A 20,250-nucleotide genomic window follows, 5' to 3' on the forward strand; every position below is an offset into this window, starting at 1 on the left:
GAGCGTCAGAGCCTAGTAAACGGAAGTGGGGCTGTTGGAGGCTTTAAGGTAGCTTTAAATTCGTGCTATCTGAGGCGCATAGCCCTTTTCGGCTGGTGTCGGGCTTCGCGTGCGGATGGCTGTGGACGTGAAGTCGCGAGCAAAGCGTTATGAAAAACTGGACTTCCTTGGGGAGGGACAGGTGAGGCTCTCGGGGGCTCGGGGGATTCGCCGAGTCGCCTCTCCTCCTCACAGGTTTTCTGGTGCAAGACAGAGAACTGGCCTTGGCCGGGGCTAGCCAGACGCAGCTGCTGCCCCTGTGTCCACCCTGAGCGGCCCTCTCCTTCCTGAATTACAGGCAGGAACGGGACGTGGACTGCCCCAGTACGTTTCAAGCTGCCGGGAGTCCGCTCCAAGAACCCTTGATCCTTTGCTTCCCAAAATCTGAAGTAAAAAGGCAAACACAAGAAACTCACAAACATACGTTATTTTTATTTTTCTCCCTAGTTTGCCACGGTTTACAAGGCCAGAGACAAGAACACCAACCAGATTGTCGCCATTAAAAAAGTGAGTGACAGTTTATTTTCTTTGAGTTTCTTGGAAGATGCAGGTATGTGTGAACTGGCAGATGGCCATTGGACCAATCTTGACCGTGCTCTGCTGATGAGGGCTTACTTAGTGTCATTTTTCAAAGAAAGCGGAATTTGTGAGCGTCTTGTGTTCCAAGATAAAACTCGGGCTCAACTAGTTTTTTGTTCCATTAGTTGAAATTGAAATGAAGACGAAGCTGTATGTTTGCTTTATAAACTCTGACGTTAGCAAAGAGGATAAAGACTGCATGTCTGTCGGGTCCTCAGAACTAATTAACGTCATGAGCTTCCTGGATCACTATGTCTGCCTCCCTTCATCCACTTGGTGCATCAGTTTTGTATTTTCTGCGTACAGATTTACCGTGAAAGGCTTTCACCAACATTAACAACATCGCCGTGCGTGCGTTTAAAAAAAACGATTTATTTACATTCCTTAGCTTTCTATATGCCAGGTACTTTCACCTACAGTTTTTCATTTACTCTCAAAACAGCCTTGCGAAATAGGTATAAAGTAATTGTCTCTATTTTAACTTGAGGTACCTGAGGCTAAGAGAGATTGACTAGGTGTCTTGTCAAGATGGTACACAGGTAGCAATTGCTAAATCCAGGTGCCCTGCTGCAAGGTTGATTGCTCTTTCCCATACTACTGCAATCAGTAACCCTCAAGGGAGGGAGAGCCTGTTTCTCTCATAGCTCAAGGCTTATTGACGGCTGCGTAAGTGAGCTCCACCTTCCTGTTGTTCCTGTTGCTACTTTTGCTACTTTGAAACTGTTTCTCCTTCAAAATCCCTAGCTACTTGGAAGCATATTTTCCTCACATACTTAACACCTGGCTCCCTCTCCATTATTATTATTTTTTTAATCCTTACCCGGGGATATGTTTATTGAATTTTAGGAAGAGGGAGGAAGGGGGTGGTGGAGAGCAGTGTGAGAGAGAAACTTCAATTGGTTGCCTGCAGTACACACCCTGACTGGGGATCAACCCGCAAGCTAGGTATGTGCCCGGACCAGAATTGAACCCACATCCTTTTTGGTGTACAGTAGTCCTTCTCTATATCGCGGTCTCACTGTATCGCGGGATTTAAAAAAATATTATAATTAATTTATCGCGGATTTGTCGCTATATCGCGGGATTTTGAGGTCCTGTCTACGTATGTTAAAGTTACGTAGGTTTAAGTGTGTAGAATAAGTTTAAGAACATAAGTAATGTTTATAAAAGTGTGGAAAAGGTTAATAAGGGAGTGGGAAAGGTTAATAAGGGACTAGGAACGGTTTATAAGTGTGTGGGAAAGGTTTATAAAGCCTTAAAATATATATAAATACTAAAACAAATGTAAGGTCCCTACTTCGCGGATTTTCACCTATCGCGGGGGGTCTAGAACGTAATACCCGTGATAACTGAGGGAATACTGTATGGACAGTGCTCCAACCAACTGCGCCACCTGACCAGTGCTCTTTTGTACTTTTTCTGACTTTTTTTCATCTCGTTTTGCAGTTTATGTTCTATAATCCAACATTCTAGCTACTCTTTTGTAAAACCCTTAACTCCCCTTACCCTTTCTAAAGTTATCTTTTCAATTTTACTCCTGATTCTCTGTACTCTAAGCCACACTGACCTTTCTGTTCCTTGAACACATTAAATTCATTCCAGTCCCAGGATTGTTGCATTTGCTCTGCCTTCTAGCTAATATATCTTTCTGCTAAAACTTGGCATGGCTGATTGAATATCACTTAGATCACACTCGAATGTCTCTTCACCTAGAGGGCTTTCGTGGTCACGCTACCTTAAAACAGTCATGCCTCCCTCCTTCCCTAGTGTTCTTTGCCGTATTTCTCTGTTATCTTCATAGTACTTATTAAAATCTAAAATGCTCTTTTCTGTGAGTTCACTGTCTATTTACTTCCACTCAAATTACACTTAGAACTATGACTAATATGTATATTTGTAGACACTCATTAAAAATGTATTCCCTTACCCTGGCTGGGTGGCTCTTGGTTGGTGTGTCATCCTGTACACCAAAAGGTTTCGGGTTCCATTCCAGAAACTGATTGATGTTTCTCTCTCTCCCTCCCTCCCTCCTTGCCTCCCTCCCTCCTTCCCTCTGTCCCTTCCGCTCCCAAGTCAAACATCCTCAAATGAGGATTTTTTTAAAAAGTATTCACTTGACTGATATAATCCCTTCAAACTGTTGTCATATTCATATTGAGTTCTATAGTTGTCTGCAAGTCCTAGTGGAGTTTTTTGTTTGCCGTCTTTTAACATAAATTAGGGTGGAATCCATTATGTTTCTGTGATAGACTCTTACCCTTGGAAGGTAACTCAGTGAAACCAGTGGTCCTAATTTAATGAATGGTTTTGATTAAATTTGTAGCCGCAGCACTCTATTCAGCTTCTTCACTGCAGGACCTGTAAGCCTTAGCCCTTTCCCTTACCCCCTGAGGCAGCCAGAAACAATGGCCATACTTTGGTAAGGGTTACTAGGTATGGGTTTATCTTGAGTAAACTGTTTCAGCTCCTGAGCCCTAAGGTGGGACAACCCCCTGGCTATTTTCCCTGAAACTGGACAGAAGGATGCCAGAGCAGACCTCAGAGCTGTCTTCAAGGCCTGAAAAAAATGATTGATTAACCCTTACCTCACCTCTGACCAATCAGCTTCCAACACAACCCTTAATTCGTAACCCACGGTGTCTTGATTTTGCCCTATATAATATGAAACCTATATGCTATTGGGGACTTCAGGCTTTTGAGCATTAGCTTCCCATTCTCCTGGATGGTGCCATTCATAGTAAAATAGTCAATTTTTCTCCACTGCAGTTCTTAATGTTTAGTGTTTGGTTCTGCTAGTGCCGAGTGGACAAACTTGGTGATTGGTAATAATAGTAGAATCTTCTTTTACAATTGTATTTCAAATAATACATCTTTGTGGTTTGAAAAGTTAATTAGTAAGTCAAGGTTTTTTAACATACATGACTCCTATACCTGTTTTTCACTCCTTGGATCAATCACTTTCAACTCCTGTAACTTTTTCCTCCATTTCTTTAAATAATATGCTTATATCATTATTTCTTGAGCTGTTTTGAATATGTAATTCAGAACCTTAAGGGGCAAGAAATGGTAAGTGCTTAATCCTTTTCTTATATTACTTTTGCCTTTCTGATTCATGATTCCCTCTCCCTTCTTGCCTACTAATTAATATTAACAACCTGAGTTGCTACATGGTTCTGCTGTAGCTAACTTGTTTTTAAACTTTATTAAGTAAATAACTTAACATATTTTTAATGTTTGTTTTCTTTTTTCCCTCTACCAGATCAAACTTGGGCATAGATCAGAAGCTAAAGATGGTAAGTTATTTCATGTAATTTGACAGAACAAGAAACGTTTTTATTCCCACTGAGGAAATGAGTGAAGTATTAATGAGTTAACAGTGGTTCTGGATAGAGTTATTGCAGGGTCTTAGAACAGTAAAGGTAGACTCAGGAGAGAGGCAGGATTTTTGTGACATTCAAGTCACCATATTAAACAGAAGGCAGCTATCTTCATGTTTCAGGTGTTGTTACAAGCTATTGTTTCTTCATTTTCTGAACTTTTAATTACTTTGAAAATTCAGGATATACCTTCATGGAAGTACACAGAACTCTCTATAGAACTCTTCATCCTTCCTCCAAAGCTTTGTTTCCTAGAGTGCTAAGTCCTTTTTAGTCAATCAAGAAATAGTTCCTATAGAAAAGGACCCATCATATATGTAACACCTAGTACCACATCTTATTTTTCATTTTGAGTTCCATCCTTTGAATTGAGAAAGATACTATGGTATCACTAGTTTGCTGTTAGCATGAACAATCTGCTGCTAATATTGGCAGGGCAAGAGAAGGGAAACTAACTTAGTGTCTATATGCTACAAGTTATTTCAGCAGTCTTTAGATCTGATGTACCACAGATAAAATTAATACATTTTTCACCATTTATCATGGTATGTGTAAGCTATTTTTTAAATAAAGCAATATAAAAGAAAAACAGATGTCATTAAAATTGTCAAAATAGCCCTTATTTTTCTGTAGAATATTTGTTGCTATTTCCTGAGAGAGTAACCCTTCCCAAAAAATATTGGTAAGGAGATTTGAGATTTGAGAATTATTTTTCACTTTTTGCTTTGCTTTTTTTATATAGGTATAAATAGAACAGCCTTAAGAGAGATAAAATTATTACAGGAGCTAAGTCATCCAAATATAATTGGTGTGAGTATGATCTAAGTTGTTTCTGGGATTTGGGACCCTATGTTTTCTAAATGTTGACCGAAGGCTCAGCAAATGAATTGTTCTGAGCAAGCCTTCAAAAAAAAGCTTAAAAACTTATCAGGCTGAAATGCATTTTCTATACTAGTTGTTCCTGTAGGCAGTGCCTTTAAAACCATACAGCTAATGAAATAAATTAAATATTGGCGTACAGGCTAATTTTGTCAGATCGTTTGGAGCCTACAGATTTCTTGCACATGCAAGACCTTGAGCACTTTGCCTCGCACCTCTGTGCCATGGTCCCTGCCCTGTAGCGTTGATTGGATACATGTAAAGCACCTGGAGCAGTGCTCGGCCTAGAAAGGGCACCTATTCAGGGAATGATAGCTGCTGTTGCAATTTACAGGCTTTTCTTAGGAATTTTTCTGAAATGGAGACTGAGGTGAGGTGTTCATTAATTCGTTTCTTAATTATAATTCCCATAATTTGGGGGGAGGGATTAAGTATTTGGTGATTTTTAAAAAATAATGAAGTTTAATATTTTTGTGCCTTAAAGTGCTAATTCCTAGCAAAAAAAAAAAATGTGAAATTTAATAAAATTGCTTAAACTCTACAGGGAATTATCAACTGTCCAAATGCTTATTTAAATTTTTAAAAATTACTTAGTTGGTATCATACTGCCAAGTATTTAATAAAGAGTCACATTTTTATTTTATTTATTTTTGAAATTTTGCTTTGCAGCTCCTTGATGCTTTTGGACATAAATCTAATATTAGCCTTGTCTTTGATTTTATGGAAACTGATCTAGAGGTAAGGTTAAGATTCCTAGAGAAATGTTGTTGTTTTTCCTCTGCTTTTCAAAAGGGAATCTAAATATTTATTTTCTACTTATGACAGTACTGGTAGTCAAAATAGAGCTTGATTTTGAAATCTGGATATACTCTTTTTTTTTTAAGATTTTATTTACTTATTTTTAGAGAGAGGGAAAGGGAGTGAGAAGGAATGGGAGAGAAACATCAGTGTGTGGTTGCCTCTTGCGTGCCTCCAACTGGGGACCTAGCCCACAACCCAGGCATGTGCCCAGAGTGATCATCGAACCAGTGACCCTTTGGTTCACAGGCCGGTGCTCAATCCACTGAGCCAAAGCAGCTAGGGCTGTATATACTCTTAAATCTAGCATCTTCTGAATTGTTTAGCCATATTCTCAATGCTAAATATAAAGATATGGATTTTTATTAGCATTTGTCTACCAAGTTATCCTATACCTTATTGACATTATTTTTCTTTTTGTGTTTTTTATAACTGATAATATTTTTAGAAAAATGACTGTTGGACCTTTGATAATTTAGTGCTTCTTTTCCATACTATCACAGAATACCAATCATAGTTTTTTAAAGCCAAGTTTCTTTTTGAGAAAAATAAGATCGTATTTATGCTTTTCATTAATATAAATTGAATCTCAAAAACCAACAATCCAAGGATATGAAGCAACTAAAATTCTCATGCACTGCTGGTGAGAATACAAAATGGTACTGCTACTTTGGCCTTGGCCAGGTAGCTCAGTTGGTTAGAGTATCATCCCAGTACACCAAGGTTGTGGGTTCAATCCCTGGTCAGGGCACATACAAGAAGCAACCAATGAATATATAAATAAATGGAACACAAATCATGTTTCTCTCTCTTCCTTCCTCTATTTACAACATCAATAAATTTTTTAAAAATGTTTTTTAAATAATACAGCTACTTTGGAAAATAGTTTGGCAGTTTCTTTTATTTAGTAAACATTTTTGTTCTATTACAGTTGTCCCAGTTTTCCCCCTTTGCTCTCTGTCTAGCTCACCCTCTACTCCTACAGTCAATCCCCACCCAATGGGTCTTTCATACAGGTTCCTTGACTAGAGCCTTCCCCTTCTTTCCACCCAATACTCCTCTCCTTCCCCCTGCTCTCTGTCAGTCTGTTCCTGGTTTCCATATCCCTGGTTCTACTTTGCTCATTTGTTTGGCAGTTTCTTATACAGTAAAATGCACATTTAAAGTATGCTCTAGCAATACTACTACTAGGTATTTGTCCAAAAGAAACAAAAACATATATGCACAGAAATAAATTGGTACACAGATGGTTAGCTTTTCATAATTGCCCAAAGCAAAAATAATCCAAAGATCTTCCATCCAGTGAATGTATAAACAGACAGTGGTATATCCATACAATGTCGTACTATTTGGGAATAAAAGGAAATGAACTAATATATGCAGTAGTATAGACAAATCTCAAACACATACTACATAAAAGAAACGAGGTTTAAAAGGTTATATGTTATATGATTCCATTTATATAAAAAGGCAAAAGTGCAGGAACAGAAATCAGATCAGTGGTTGCTAGGGTTGGAAGTACACGGAAGGATTGAGTATAGAGGGGCCTGAGGGAATTTGGGGGTATTATAGAACTATTCCTTGATTTTACTGGTAGTTATACAGCTGGGTGTGTTCATTACAACTCATTGAACTATGCTCTAAAAAAGGTACATTGTACCTAAATTTGATTTTTTTTTTTTTTAAAGGAATTTTCAGCTCATGTAACTGGTAAGTCTAGGAATAAACTGGTTTTAGGAACAGTTCACAAATAATGGCATCAGAACTCTGTCTTCTACTTTAACCTTATTTTCTTCTGTGTTGCCTTCATATATGGACATAATTTCTCAATATAGTGGTTCAGGCACTTCTAGGCTTATATCCTTAGAGTTTAATAATCCCTGAGGAAAAAAAAGTTCTTTGTTCCTTTCAATTCTAGCACAAGTCTGTGGTCTGGTTAATTGGCTTGACTTGGATCACATGTCTACACCTGAACCACTCACCTGGACAGCAGGCTGCGGTAGTCATTGCTAGGCCTGGGTCATGAGCCTACTTCTAGAGGCCACAGGTAGTAGCCAGTCCATTTTTCACCATGTGGATTGAGCTGTGAACAGGTAGTTTCCCAAAGCTGTTACCAGAAGGGGCTGTGTATCCTGGAACAGGTGAAAAAACAAAGCAGTAGGAGAAAAAGCACTGCTTTCTTTCCAAACCGAAGATACTTTCCCTAATCACAAGACTGGAAATTCTGACAATATGCCTAAGGAGAGTTCGGCAATGTTTCTTGAGATTCACCTGTGTGAATAAATTCATTTTATGTCTGTAAATGATTTTATATGGTGGCATTTATTTGTAATAGTAATGTTACCTGTACGTTGTAAACCTGTTTTACAGGTTATAATAAAGGATAACAGTCTTGTGCTGACTCCATCTCACATCAAAGCCTACATGCTGATGACACTTCAAGGGTTAGAATATTTACATCAACATTGGATTCTACATAGGGTAAGGTTTTGAACCAAGTATGATAACTTCTTTATGTTGTTAAGTTTTATGTAACTTATGTAAATGATCTGAATATGTGAATTGTTAAATAAAGATGTAGCTGGACTATTTTATCCCACCTTCTTCCTCAGTGTGTTCCCTCCAGTTCCACCAGGTGGTGCTTGTAAGGACTGTAAATTACTATGTGAAATTTAGAAATGGAAGAGACCCAGTCCTTAGTTATTTTTCAAAAATGAAGAATTAAATTGCTGAGTGACCTGACCAAGGTTATATATAATTTTTAAGGTCAGTAGCTGATAAAATGACAGTATTAGAACCTAGATTTTTGGGTTTAAGTCTAGTGTTCTTTGTGCTATACCATTGTTATCAGGGAAAAAATACAGTGAGAACCTGGATTGAATTATACAAAGCTAAAATTCCTTTAGAAAAATAATATTTCTAGTAGTATAAAATTCTATGAAGTAATGAAATAAAATTTCTGAAATGGTTGAGTCATTGTGCTGAACATTCAACTCTTGGAACAAGACTGATAATTTAGATAGGTAGATATTCTTAGGCACCCTATTTAGGTAAATAGCTAGCAGTATATAATTTATAGTTGGTAACTCTCATACCTTAAACTTGGAATTCCGTTTAGGTTATTGCTAATATCTTCTTAGCATAGATTTTGAGACTATGTTTCTCGTCCTTTCTAAATGTATATTTTTATTTACTAAATTCATATATATTATTGTTATTACTTTAATGGTAACAGCCATTTATTGAGTGCTTACTGTGAGCCTATTGTTACTCTAGGCTCTTTACAGAAAATATTAAATATAATTCTCATAGCAACCCTGTAAAGTAGGTAAATTGAAGTTCAGTGAAACTAGGTACTTGACCTACTGTCTCACTAGGTGATATGACCAGTTTTGTTTTGCTGTGACGGAATTTTACATCAATGAAAAAATATTGTTGTTTAATTTGGGGTGTTACCCTGTTTTTGCTAAGTTTAAAGTTAACCCTGCTAAATGTTTTGTTATAGTAGTCTTGCCCACCCTGCTCACTTGTTTGTTTGAAACCTCCATAATATAGGATCTGAAACCAAACAACTTGTTGCTAGATGAAAATGGAGTTCTAAAGCTGGCAGATTTTGGCCTGGCCAAATCATTTGGGAGCCCCAACAGAGCTTATACACATCAGGTTGTAACCAGGTAAGAATCCCTTAAATAACTGGAAGTTTATTGTGCAGGATATAGGATATTAGTCACAAGTGAGCATCATTTGGCTTCTCTTGGCAGAATTCGGGAATCATTGTTGATTTTTTTGTTGGAAATACAGCCATTTTTATGTCATGTATATGCTACCACAGTGAGAAAGAATAGCCTTCCTTCAAACAAGAGTTGAACTAAGTCAGTTCTCAGACATTTGTCTAGTAACTTTTGAAACTAATTTATACTTTTTTTAAATTCTGAAGACCCTATTATTCTTTTGGGAGGAGAAGGAGAGGGAGAGAAACATCAACGTGAGAGAGAAGGATCAATCAGTTGTCTCTTGTACGTACCCTGACCTGGGATCGAACCAGTGACCTTTCACTTTATGGGATGGTGCCTAACTAACTGAGCCATACCAGTTAGGGCTAATATATACTTCTTTTACATTTTAGTTAGGTAGGTTGTAACTTTAGTGGTTATTTTACATAATCACCTGATTTGTAGGGCCTGTGTTTACTTTATTGGTCAGCCCTAATTCCATATTTTATATCATTCAGTGTGAATGAAAATTCTCTAAACAAAGAGGTATATTGATGTTTGGATTTTTCTTATTATACTTATTTTTTAACCTTTTTAAAAATCTTCACCCAAGGATATGCTTATTGATTTTTAGGGAGAGGGAGAAGGAGAGAATATCAATATGAGAGAGAAACATTGATCAGTTGCCTCTCATTTGAGCCCTGACTGGGAACTGAATCTGCACCTAGGTATATGCCCTGACTAGGAATTGAGCCCACCACCTTTTGGTTTATAGGATGATGCTCCAACCAACTGAGCCACACCAGCCAGGGCTATATATGTAATATTTATGTATAAAATTAAAATCATATTAAGTAGATAGGGATAGTAGATTTTATCATTCATATCAGGATGGCATTTGTTCATTTCTAAGACTTTTTTTAAGAATCTGAGAAGATATTTATTTTCTCTATTCCTTTAAATTACTTTGTCAGCTTCTTCCACATAGATCCCAATGAGTGTCAATCACCTGAGCCCTTAGTAAGATATAAGGGATATAAATAGTTATTCATGTAATTGCTGGAAAGATTAAGCCCATCATTCAGGAATTTAGGAAAATAGGGCCCCACATACAAGAGCACTGTATACAGTGCTTTTCATCTACCAATTTTTCATATTTTCTTTTCATGTAAATCAAATGCTAGGAATAGGTCAAGTTAAAATGAGGACCGAGAATTGACAGATTAATGATGTGGATATCATTGTTAACCTTCACAAGCCATTTTAGTGGCGTGGCGTGAAAGCCTGATTGAAAAGAGTTTAAGGGGATGAGAGAAGAGGAATTAAAAGACAATAAGAGCAGACAGCTCTTCAGACTAACCCGAGAATGAGGAGGTAGCTGTTAGGGGAAGCAGGATCTAAAGAATTTTTTGTTGTTTGTTTCTTTGGTTTTTAGGATCAGAGAAATAATGGCATGTTTGTATATTGGTGGTAATTTAGCAAACAAAAAGTTGATGTAAGAGAAAGAGTAGAGAATTACAGGAGCAATAACCCTGAAAATAGGCAAAAGAGATGGTATCTAGTGCCCAAATTGATGGATTGACTTAAAAAACAGACCAGGATAGTTACAAATAGGAAGGCAGATTATGTGAGTACAAATGGCTGTAGGTGAGTGTAGAAAAAAGTGAATTTCATCAGTGAGATAATGTTTCTCTGAGGAGTTTTCTCTAAGCAGTACTTTAATAATTTTATTCTAAAATGACTATACTTCTTTTTGTTCTTCAGGTGGTATCGAGCCCCTGAGTTACTATTTGGCGCTAGAATGTATGGTGTAGGTGTGGACATGTGGGCTGTTGGCTGTATATTAGCAGAGTTGCTTCTAAGGGTAAGCCTTGAATTGCTTTACACACTTCAATATTGTTATAGGTATTTGTTCTTAAAATTTGTGGAGGAATTATCTTCCCAGAGATAATTCATAGAGAGAGGAGCACCATCCTTACAACAAAAAGCCAACACAGACCAATTTAAAAGAAACCCTACCCCTAATGCAACCTTTTTATCAATGCTGATGTGAGACGAGGACACCTCCCATTTAGGACAATAAAGGTTTTATTGTCGATCATTCCTATGTTCTGGAATATAACTACAATAAAACTCTCATTGGATTGTACTATGGTAATATCTCTACAGTAACTAAATATGTTAGGATGAACTTTTGTATTCATGGGATTTTGTTTGGGGCTGTTTAAATGTATACTTTAAAGGCTTTGTAATACCAACCACTGCAGCTACAGCTCTTAACTAACATTAAACCTTGTGTGAGAGAATCATTTTAGTTCAGTTCAAGCAGAGCAGACATGGTGGTCCTACTGAAACTACTTTACAGTAAAACATTCTCTGCCTTCATTGGACAGAAAGATGCTGGCTCAGAAACTTCTCTTTAACTATAAAGTTCAGGCTAGCTCTTCTGAATGATGAAGAGTAAGGAACATTGGGGAATCCTTCTGAAGCTGATTTTTTTTCTCCCTACATTCCAGATTCCAGTCCCTACTCTGTCTCCCAAGCCATGTATATTTAAAGAAATGTGAACCCAAGACATGAAAATATAATTTTTTTTTTCCTTCAGTTTAGTGTTAAGTTCTGTGTATCATTTTGAGCTCATCCCTTTGGGTGCTTGCAGAAAAAACCCTCATGTTTAGACTTGAGGATAACATAATCTCTGTTGCTAGTATTGGGTCCTGTGAGTTAGCTGGCATAGCAACTCTGCTACTACAAGAACACAGAGTTTACCACAAGTCCACACTTGACAATCTATCAGCAACCAAAAGACCAGTGCATTCATCACCAAGAAATAAAACAACTCCCTAGCCTCTAATGTTATGACTGTTCACTTCACTGAGAAAGTACGAGGAGAGAGCAGTTAAGAATTTTAAAAATTGTGGACCTGATTGAAATTGTAGTTGGAGTCTTATCCATTGGCATTTTTTCTGGAAAAATTATTAAGGTTATGAAGAAATGGACAGGTAGCCCTCTTTAGTGAAGAACTGTACCATTTCGCCATATTTTTATCCTGCACAATTGAAAAAAAATGTTTATTTTAAACAGTCCCTTTGCTCATTGGAAAATATGATTACTCTGGCTGGTGTGGCTCAGTGGATTGACTGCCAGCACATGAACCGAAAGGTCACTGTTTCAATTCCCAGTCAGGGCACATGCCTAGGTTGTGGACCAGGTCCCAGTTGGGGGTGTGTAAGAGGCAACCGATGGAAGTGTCTTTCACACATCGATGTTTCTCTCCCTCTATTTCTCCCTCCCTCCCCACTCTCTAAAAATAAATAAATAAAATTGTTAAAAAAAAGAAAAAGGAAAATATGATCTATGGAAATGCTCCCCATAAATTTGTAGATCTGGGGTGAGATCCTATAGTCCAAACAAATAATAATTGAAAGCAGAATAGTTCTATAACATTATTATATATAATTATAAATTATGTATTTTAATTACCTTAGATAATTGTATATAAATATATAACAGTCATAGTTTACATTATTTTGATAGTTATATAATATTGAAAGCAGGATAGTTAATAGAAGAATTTGCTACTAGGCACATTGATCCCTTTTCTATATTGTTGTTTTTCTTTTATATAAATTTTATAAAAGTAGGATTAGGCCCTGGCCGTGCAGCTCGGTTGGTTAGAGTGTCATCCATATACGCCAAGGTTGCTGGTTCAATTCCCGGTCAGGTCACATACAAGAATCAACCAGTGAATGCATAAATGGTACAATAAATCAATCTCCTTTCCTCTCTCTCTAAAGCCAATAAATAAAAAATAAATATTTTTTAAAAAGTAGGATTAAAAAGCTACTTAAACTAAAAAACAGAGGAGCAATAATAAGTAAGCCTATATCCAACCAAAGTAGTCGTTACAGTTCAAGTCATTTTAGAAGAAAATTGATTTGCATTCTCAACCTCCTATTTTATGGGTAAATAAAAAGACATGTAGAAATATATATCAGTGGTAAGTGTTTATTAAAGATTTGTGGAGTGAACCCTGGCTGGTGTGGCTCAGTGGATTGAGCGCTGGCTTGCAAATCAGAAGGTTGCCTGTTTGGTTCCCAGTCAGGGCACATGCCTGGGTTGTGGGCCAGGTCCCCGGTTGGGGGCATGTGAGAGACAACCAATCAATGAATTTCTCGCACATTGATGTTTCTCTGCCTCTCTCCCTCCCTTTCCCTCTCTCTAAAAAAAAATAAAATCTTAAAATAAAATTAAAAAAAAGATTTGTGGAGTGAATAAAATGGGCAGTGTGATGTTTAGTAGGTTATTAATGACAGGGTCTAATGCCATATCCAGGATACCTCAGACTACATTTTAATTTTTGTTACAGTCTAGTTTTTCTTATTAAATTTAGTTACTTGCATAACAACTATTACAGACCACCTTGAAATATCTGCTTCTCACTTTCTTTCAGGTTCCTTTTTTGCCAGGAGATTCAGACCTTGATCAACTAACAAGAATATTTGAAACTTTGGGCACACCAACTGAGGAACAGTGGCCTGTAAGCATTTATACATTTTCTTTGAAATTTAGTTAGGATTCTATATAGTGCTGTCATGTAAATATTAAAGAAATGCATTCATTGTCTTAATTTACTAGTTGCTAAACTTTATGATTAGAGTTCAGTAAAATATCCTCACTTGTTTACTCTTAAAATTATAGACCTTTTGATTTTTCTTATTCTTGCTCCTTCTGCTGGGGAATAAGTATTAGAAAAGAGAAATTTTAATTAGACTAGCTTCTGGTTAAAACTTTAGTGAAATTATCTGAAACTGGAATTAAGTCTAAGAAATTTCTTTTGTGCTATTACTTCCTAACTTTCAGTTCACAGGTCGGCACTCAATCCACTGAGCCCCACCAGCCAGGTCTTTTACTTCCTCAACTTTCTAATTAAAAGTTTGCTCTGTGTACTAATTGTAAAACATGCCTTAATAGCTATTATTTACTGATATTTAGTTACAGCTGTGATTCTTTTTGAGTTAATTTTTATGCAAGGTGTGAGACTTAGGTTAGGATGAATTTTTTAAGCCTTGAAATTAGGTAAACTGATACCTCTCACTTTTATTTTTCGAAGTTTTTTTTTGCTATTTTAGTTCCTTTGGCTTCCATATAAATTTTAGAATAATCTTATATAATAATTTTCCCAGAGTTTTGATAAGAATTACATTAAATCTATATATAAGTTAAGGAAGAATTAACGTCTTTATGAAGATGAATTTCTCACTCCATGAACATGATAGGTCTCATCATTTATTGAAAGCATTGATTTATTTCATCAGTGTCGTGTAGCTTTCAGTATAGGAATTCTACACAGGCTTTGTTAGAGTTTTACCTAAGTATTTCATTGTTCTTTTTGAGTGATTCTAGACGGTATTTTTAAAATTTCAGTGTCCATATGTTCATTGCTAGTATATAGAACTACAGTTGATTTCTGTATGTATAGTTTATATTGTGTAACTTGACTCACTAATTCTAGTTTTTAAATAGATTTCTTGGCATTGTCTACATATTATTCATAATGATAATTTTATTTCTTCATTTGAGATCTATAGCCTTTTAATCCTTTACTTAAGTTGGAATTATAAAAATGTTTTTACAGGACATGTGTAGTCTTCCAGATTTCGTTACGTTTAAGAGCTTCCCTGGAATCCCATTACAACACATCTTCATTGCAGCAGGGGACGACTTGCTGGCTCTCATACAAGGCTTGTTCTTATTTAATCCGTGTACTCGAATTACAGCCACACAGGTATTTTAACATATCTTTCTTACCTCAGGAAATATGAGGATAATCTTACCTGTAGCATTGATAAGATCAACATAGAATTTCATAAGATTTTTAACATTCTTTAAATACTGGAAAGATGTGTTTGTTTTAAGGAATAGCAAAGTTTATCTTCAAGCAACGAGCACTATTTAGACTGGTATTAAATTATGTCATGCATGAACAACTACAGGAGAGTTTATTAGGAACATAAATACATATCGATTTCTTTCTTTTTTTTTAAGGTTTTATTTATTTTTAGAGAGAGGGAAAGGAAGGGATAAAGAAATGGAGAGAAACACTGATGTGAGAGAGAAACATCCATCAGTTTCCTCTCATAAGCATCCCAAGTGAGGATGTGGCCTGCAAACCAGGCATTTGACCTGACAGGGAATCAAACCAGCAACCTTTTGGTTCACAAGCTGGCGCTCAGTCCACTAAGCCACATCAAACAGGGTAAACTTCATAATTATTGGCTTTCAAGTACTCTACTTATAAAAAAATAAGGTTTGTATTTGTTAAGACACTGGTATGTTTCAATAAATGTTATGTATTAATTTAAGTCTTGTGCCATGCCTAATGCCTAAAGTCTTTTGTTGTTTCCCATAAAATACTATTCAGATGTGCAACTGGTCATTGTCACAGTCATAAAGTGATAATGTGGAGAAAATGGTATAGTCTCATACAACTGTGTGCTTACAAGAGGTCAGAAAATAGTCCAAATAGAACAAACACTGAAACTGGCAGTTGTTTAAGGGAAATAAGAATCAAACTCAAGAAAAATTGAAAGACCAAGTATGTCTACTCTTATAAAAGAAGAGAGAAATGTTATCCAACACAAGAATATAGAAGCTGTAGCCAGGTAGCTCAGTTGGTTAGAACATTGTCCTGATACACCAAGGTTGCAGGTTCAATCTCTGTTCTGGCACATACAAGAATCAACCAATAAGTGCGTACTATAAATGGAACAATTAATTGAAGTTCTTTCTCTACCCCCTTTCTCTCTCATTAAAAAAAAAATTTTTTTTTAAACAAGCACAAAAACCAAAAAGGGCAGACTCACAAACACTTATAATCAGGTTGGGGATATATAATATGTAACACAGTGCAATGATTTCGCTTCATAAAGGAAGAGACTGAATAAAATGAAATACAAAGTCTTCCAATCTAACAAAACATGTTAATGCACAATATAACAAGGATACAAAGTGGATCTTTTTTCCACTTTTTTATTACAGACTACCAAATCATTGTTTAATGCATTTACCTCTTTAAGCCTTTTCTTTTTATGTAAATGCTATATTAATACATAGCTGCTAGATATTTTACCATTAGAATTACTCTTCTAATTTCAAACAAGTAACTAGCTATCTTTTCACCCATATGTATATACATATTATCTCCATAATAAGAAAATTGAGACCAGGTCAGATTATTTAGAAAGTTGTTTTCATTAATAGTAAAACTCAAAACTACAGAAAAACAGTAGTTGTGATAACTGATTTGGGTTGTATTTTGATAGAATGAATTGTTTAAAATGGGTTTTGGCTCTGTCTTAAAGTTGGAATGAGATATTCTCCCTTTTTTAGATCATGTGTAGCTAAGAATTAGCATAATTTACTTAGGGAACTGCTATGATTTGGAAGTAATACTTCAGAATTGCAACTCTTTGAAAGTAAGAAATGTCTAAATTACTACGTCAAAATAATGCAATGTTAATTGGGGGAATGCTTGAAGAGTTTATACGGACCTCTTCTTGACCCTTAGAGGACTATCCAAAAGGATATATCTTAAATTATTGTGGATGTTAAACAGTACTATGATGCAAATAAAGTATGAACTTGACAAATAATGTCATTCAGAAAAAAATATTTTTATTGGAATTTGGGACTGAAGTAAAATATCTTATTGTAGACCATTGGACTCGTAGAAAATAGAAATAACCTTGGGCAAGTCCTTCCAAGTATCATTTCTGTCAGTTTGCAGTGAATTGTTGGCTTTTAATCCCCTGTTGGCAACCTACTACACCTTTTTAAAAGCTTTACTTTTAAGAATTTATGTTTACATGATTTGGAATTTGAATATAGGGCGGGGCAAAAGTAGGTTTACACTTGTGAGTATGCAAAACACAGAAGTCTTTAATTTTAATTTTTCCATTACCATTTATGCCCCCTATACCTTCTTCCACCTCCACTCCTCTCAAGGGTTTATTCTTGAATTATGTATTATTGTATTATTTTCCATACAACTGTAAACTTAATTTTGCCCCACCCTATACATATAGATGTTGTGATAAGTAAACTTGGATATTCTTTTTAAGCAAGTTTCTCTTTGTGTTTTGAACTGGAAGCCCATAATACATAGAGTGCTGAATTACTCAATACGATGATGGAACCCAAAACAAAAAAATTGTGTATTTATTCTCATGTGTTTAAACTTCCGTCACCTTCAGAGTACTCTCCATTTGATGCCATACACCTATTGAGACTTTTTCCACTGCTCCAAACAGGTTTTTAACTCATCGATTTTGATGCCTTTTAGTGCTTCTGCTGTCTTTTGTTTCACCTCTTCCCCATCTGTAAAATGTTTTCTTTTGAAGACTTTTTCATCCAGAGAAACAAAAAAGTTGCTCAGGGAGAAATTGGGTGAATAGGGAGGGTGGGTCATAGGGATTATGCCATTTTTGGTCCAAAACTGCTGAACACTCAAGCACGGTATAGGCAGGTGCCCTCATAAATCACTTATGAAATGGGCAAAAATGTTGACAGAATCTTAAAAACAATTTTCACTGAAGTCAAATCCAGCCTCTCACAGCAATGCCAGCTAGTACAGTGATACAGATGGGTTCCTAGAACACTCAGCTAGTGGGGGAAGCCTGTGCTACAAGGAGCCCACCCTCTGGAAGATAATTCTGTTTTGGGGGGGCGGTCCTCCTCATATCTTACTAAGGATATTTAGTATAGACTAATTGTGGAAAAATAGAAGGCAGTGTCTTTCTTATAGTAATGGAATTATCAGCCAATCTTAGATGTTTGTTCATAGTAATTTGCTTGTCCAAATACTTGAAATTAGTTTTGGGAGCAGGGGTATTCATTTAGTATTTTAGTGTTCCCAACAATTTTGGAGGTCAGAATTCTTAAACACAGTTCAGATACTCACTTAAAAGTTTATTTTCTTTGGTATCTTTTCTTTTAAAAGGCATTGAAAACTAAGTATTTCAGTAATCGGCCAGGGCCAACTCCTGGATGTCAACTGCCAAGACCAAATTGTCCAGTGGAAACATTAAAGGAGCAGCCTAACCCTTCTTTGGGAACAAAACGGAAGAGAACAGAGGCCTTAGAACAAGGTAAGACCCTCATTTTTGTGAGAAATGCAGTGGATTCAGAAAATTCCAAATGGCTAATTTGTAGTAGTGATGAACAGCTAAGAAATGTAGATTGTGAGCTATTTACTTTTTATAAATTTAAATCGTATAAAGTAGATAGTATGTGGCATTTTCATATTAGCTGCATTTGCTGCCATTGAGAATACTTATTACATCGTGCTCTTTAAAAGGAAAAGGGCACTTCTGAGCATACTTCAGAGCTATGAGAACTACCAGTGTGTGCCTTGTTCTCTTCATAACCTCTTACTGGTACACTGCATGCTTAATGTTTAACCAATGCTGCTGGAAAAATCAAAGCAAGTAAAGTAAATGTAATGGGAATGCAATGACTGATTTAAATTGCATAAATAAAACTATATAAACATAAGATTAAATTTCAACAACCTTTTCTTTTTTTTTCCACCTAGGAGGATTACCCAAGAAGCTAATTTTTTAGTTACAGACAACACTGGATAGCATTTTACTACTGAAGGAAATAGTCAAAAAGGCAAATAATGAAAAAATAGTAAACATTAAATAAATGCTGTAGAAGGAATTTGTAAATATTCTACACATGTAAAATATGTAAAACTGAGTTATTTTTATTAAATGTATTTTAAAACAAACTTAATTTTGATTTTTCTGATTAGCGTGCAGAAGTATAATAAGTTCAGTTTTCTGAAATGTAGAATCAAAAATGCATTAAGGAAATCTTAATAAAAATAATTACCAGTTATTTTGATGATCTGGCCCACATATCATCACAGATGGGTAGTAGCAAGGGTAGTATTTAAAAACTGAAAAGTAGTAGTAGTAATATAGCAAAATGTACTACCCTTTTCACCCTACCCAAAGGGGAATGACTCTCAGGAAATGAGTGTGTCCTCCCATGATTTTATACTGCTGTTTTATAATGTATGTACTAATACAGCATTGTTTTGGGTCTCAGAATTTTACATGATTGATAAATTGTACATCTCATACTGCAATTTATTTATTTTTTTTTTTGGAGGGGGGGGTTTTGGCAGTGGCTTTTTTAAAAAAATATTTTATTGATTATCCTTTTACAGTTGTCCCAATTTTTTTCCCTTTGCTCCCCTCTGCCCAGTACCCCCCTTCCCTCCAGCAGTCCCACCTCCCTTAGTTCATGTCCTGGGTTGTGCATATAAGTTCTTTGGCTTCACCCTTTCCTATATTATTCTTCTCCTGTCTATTTTGTACCAACCGTTTATGCTTCTTAATCCCTGCACTATTACCCCATTTCTCCCCCTTCCCGCTTCCAGCTGATAACCCTCCAAATAATCCCATACCTACGATTCTATTCCTATTCTGGTTTGCTTAGTTTGTTTTTGTTTTTGTTTTTATTTTTTTAGGTTCTGTTTTTGATAGTTGTGAGTTTGTTGTCATTGAAATTTACTTTTACTGAAAACTTTTAAATTCCAAATTCCCTGTATGCACGCACGCACGTGTGTATTTACCCGTGCTCTATTATGGACTGTTATCTTTCTTTTGCTGAGTAAAAATTACCAGAAATGTAGCAGCTTAGATTAACAAATTACTAGCTCACAGTTCTATAGGTCAGATAGATATCTGGCATGGCTCAACTGTGTTTTTTGCATAGGCCAAAATCAAAGTATCAGTTGGACTGGGCTCTTCGGAGGCCTTAGGGAAGACTCTGCTTCCAAGCTCATTGAGTTC

At 36.1% G+C, this 20,250-nt stretch overlaps 1 protein-coding gene across 2 annotated transcripts; it reads left to right on the forward strand.

Moving 5' to 3' along the window:
• On the forward strand, positions 1 to 19,178 carry CDK7 (cyclin dependent kinase 7). Of its 2 annotated transcripts, XM_090276349.1 has the most exons (12): positions 1 to 181; positions 487 to 546; positions 3,878 to 3,911; positions 4,738 to 4,805; positions 5,544 to 5,612; positions 8,043 to 8,153; positions 9,228 to 9,346; positions 11,150 to 11,249; positions 13,839 to 13,925; positions 15,024 to 15,173; positions 18,387 to 18,534; positions 18,981 to 19,178. In XM_090276349.1, exons 1-12 carry the CDS (start codon positions 116 to 118, stop codon positions 19,007 to 19,009), a joined length of 1,041 nt encoding a protein of 346 aa, XP_090132475.1. In that variant the 5' UTR covers positions 1 to 115; the 3' UTR covers positions 19,010 to 19,178. The 2 variants fall into 2 exon arrangements, with proteins under 2 accessions (XP_090132475.1, XP_090132476.1); XM_090276350.1 differs by lacking the exons at positions 4,738 to 4,805; positions 5,544 to 5,612 and having other exon boundaries at positions 2 to 181.
• The last annotated feature ends 1,072 nt before the right edge of the window (positions 19,179 to 20,250 follow it).

Source organism: Furipterus horrens, unplaced genomic scaffold, assembly GCF_987537825.1.
Source record: "Furipterus horrens unplaced genomic scaffold, mFurHor1.1.pri manual_scaffold_5, whole genome shotgun sequence".
Taxonomy (NCBI): Eukaryota; Metazoa; Chordata; class Mammalia; order Chiroptera; family Furipteridae; genus Furipterus; species Furipterus horrens.

What these genes read in the sequence shown, in the direction of transcription:
- CDK7 (XM_090276349.1), top strand. Translation starts at nt 116, where the DNA reads ATGGCTGTGGACGTGAAGTCGCGAGCAAAGCGTTATGAAAAACTGGAC. An exon ending in TAGATCAGAAGCTAAAGATG is followed by an intron (nt 3,912 to 4,737) that starts GTAAGTTATTTC and finishes TTTTTTATATAG; the next exon opens with GTATAAATAGAACAGCCTTA. An exon ending in TTATGGAAACTGATCTAGAG is followed by an intron (nt 5,613 to 8,042) that starts GTAAGGTTAAGA and finishes CCTGTTTTACAG; the next exon opens with GTTATAATAAAGGATAACAG.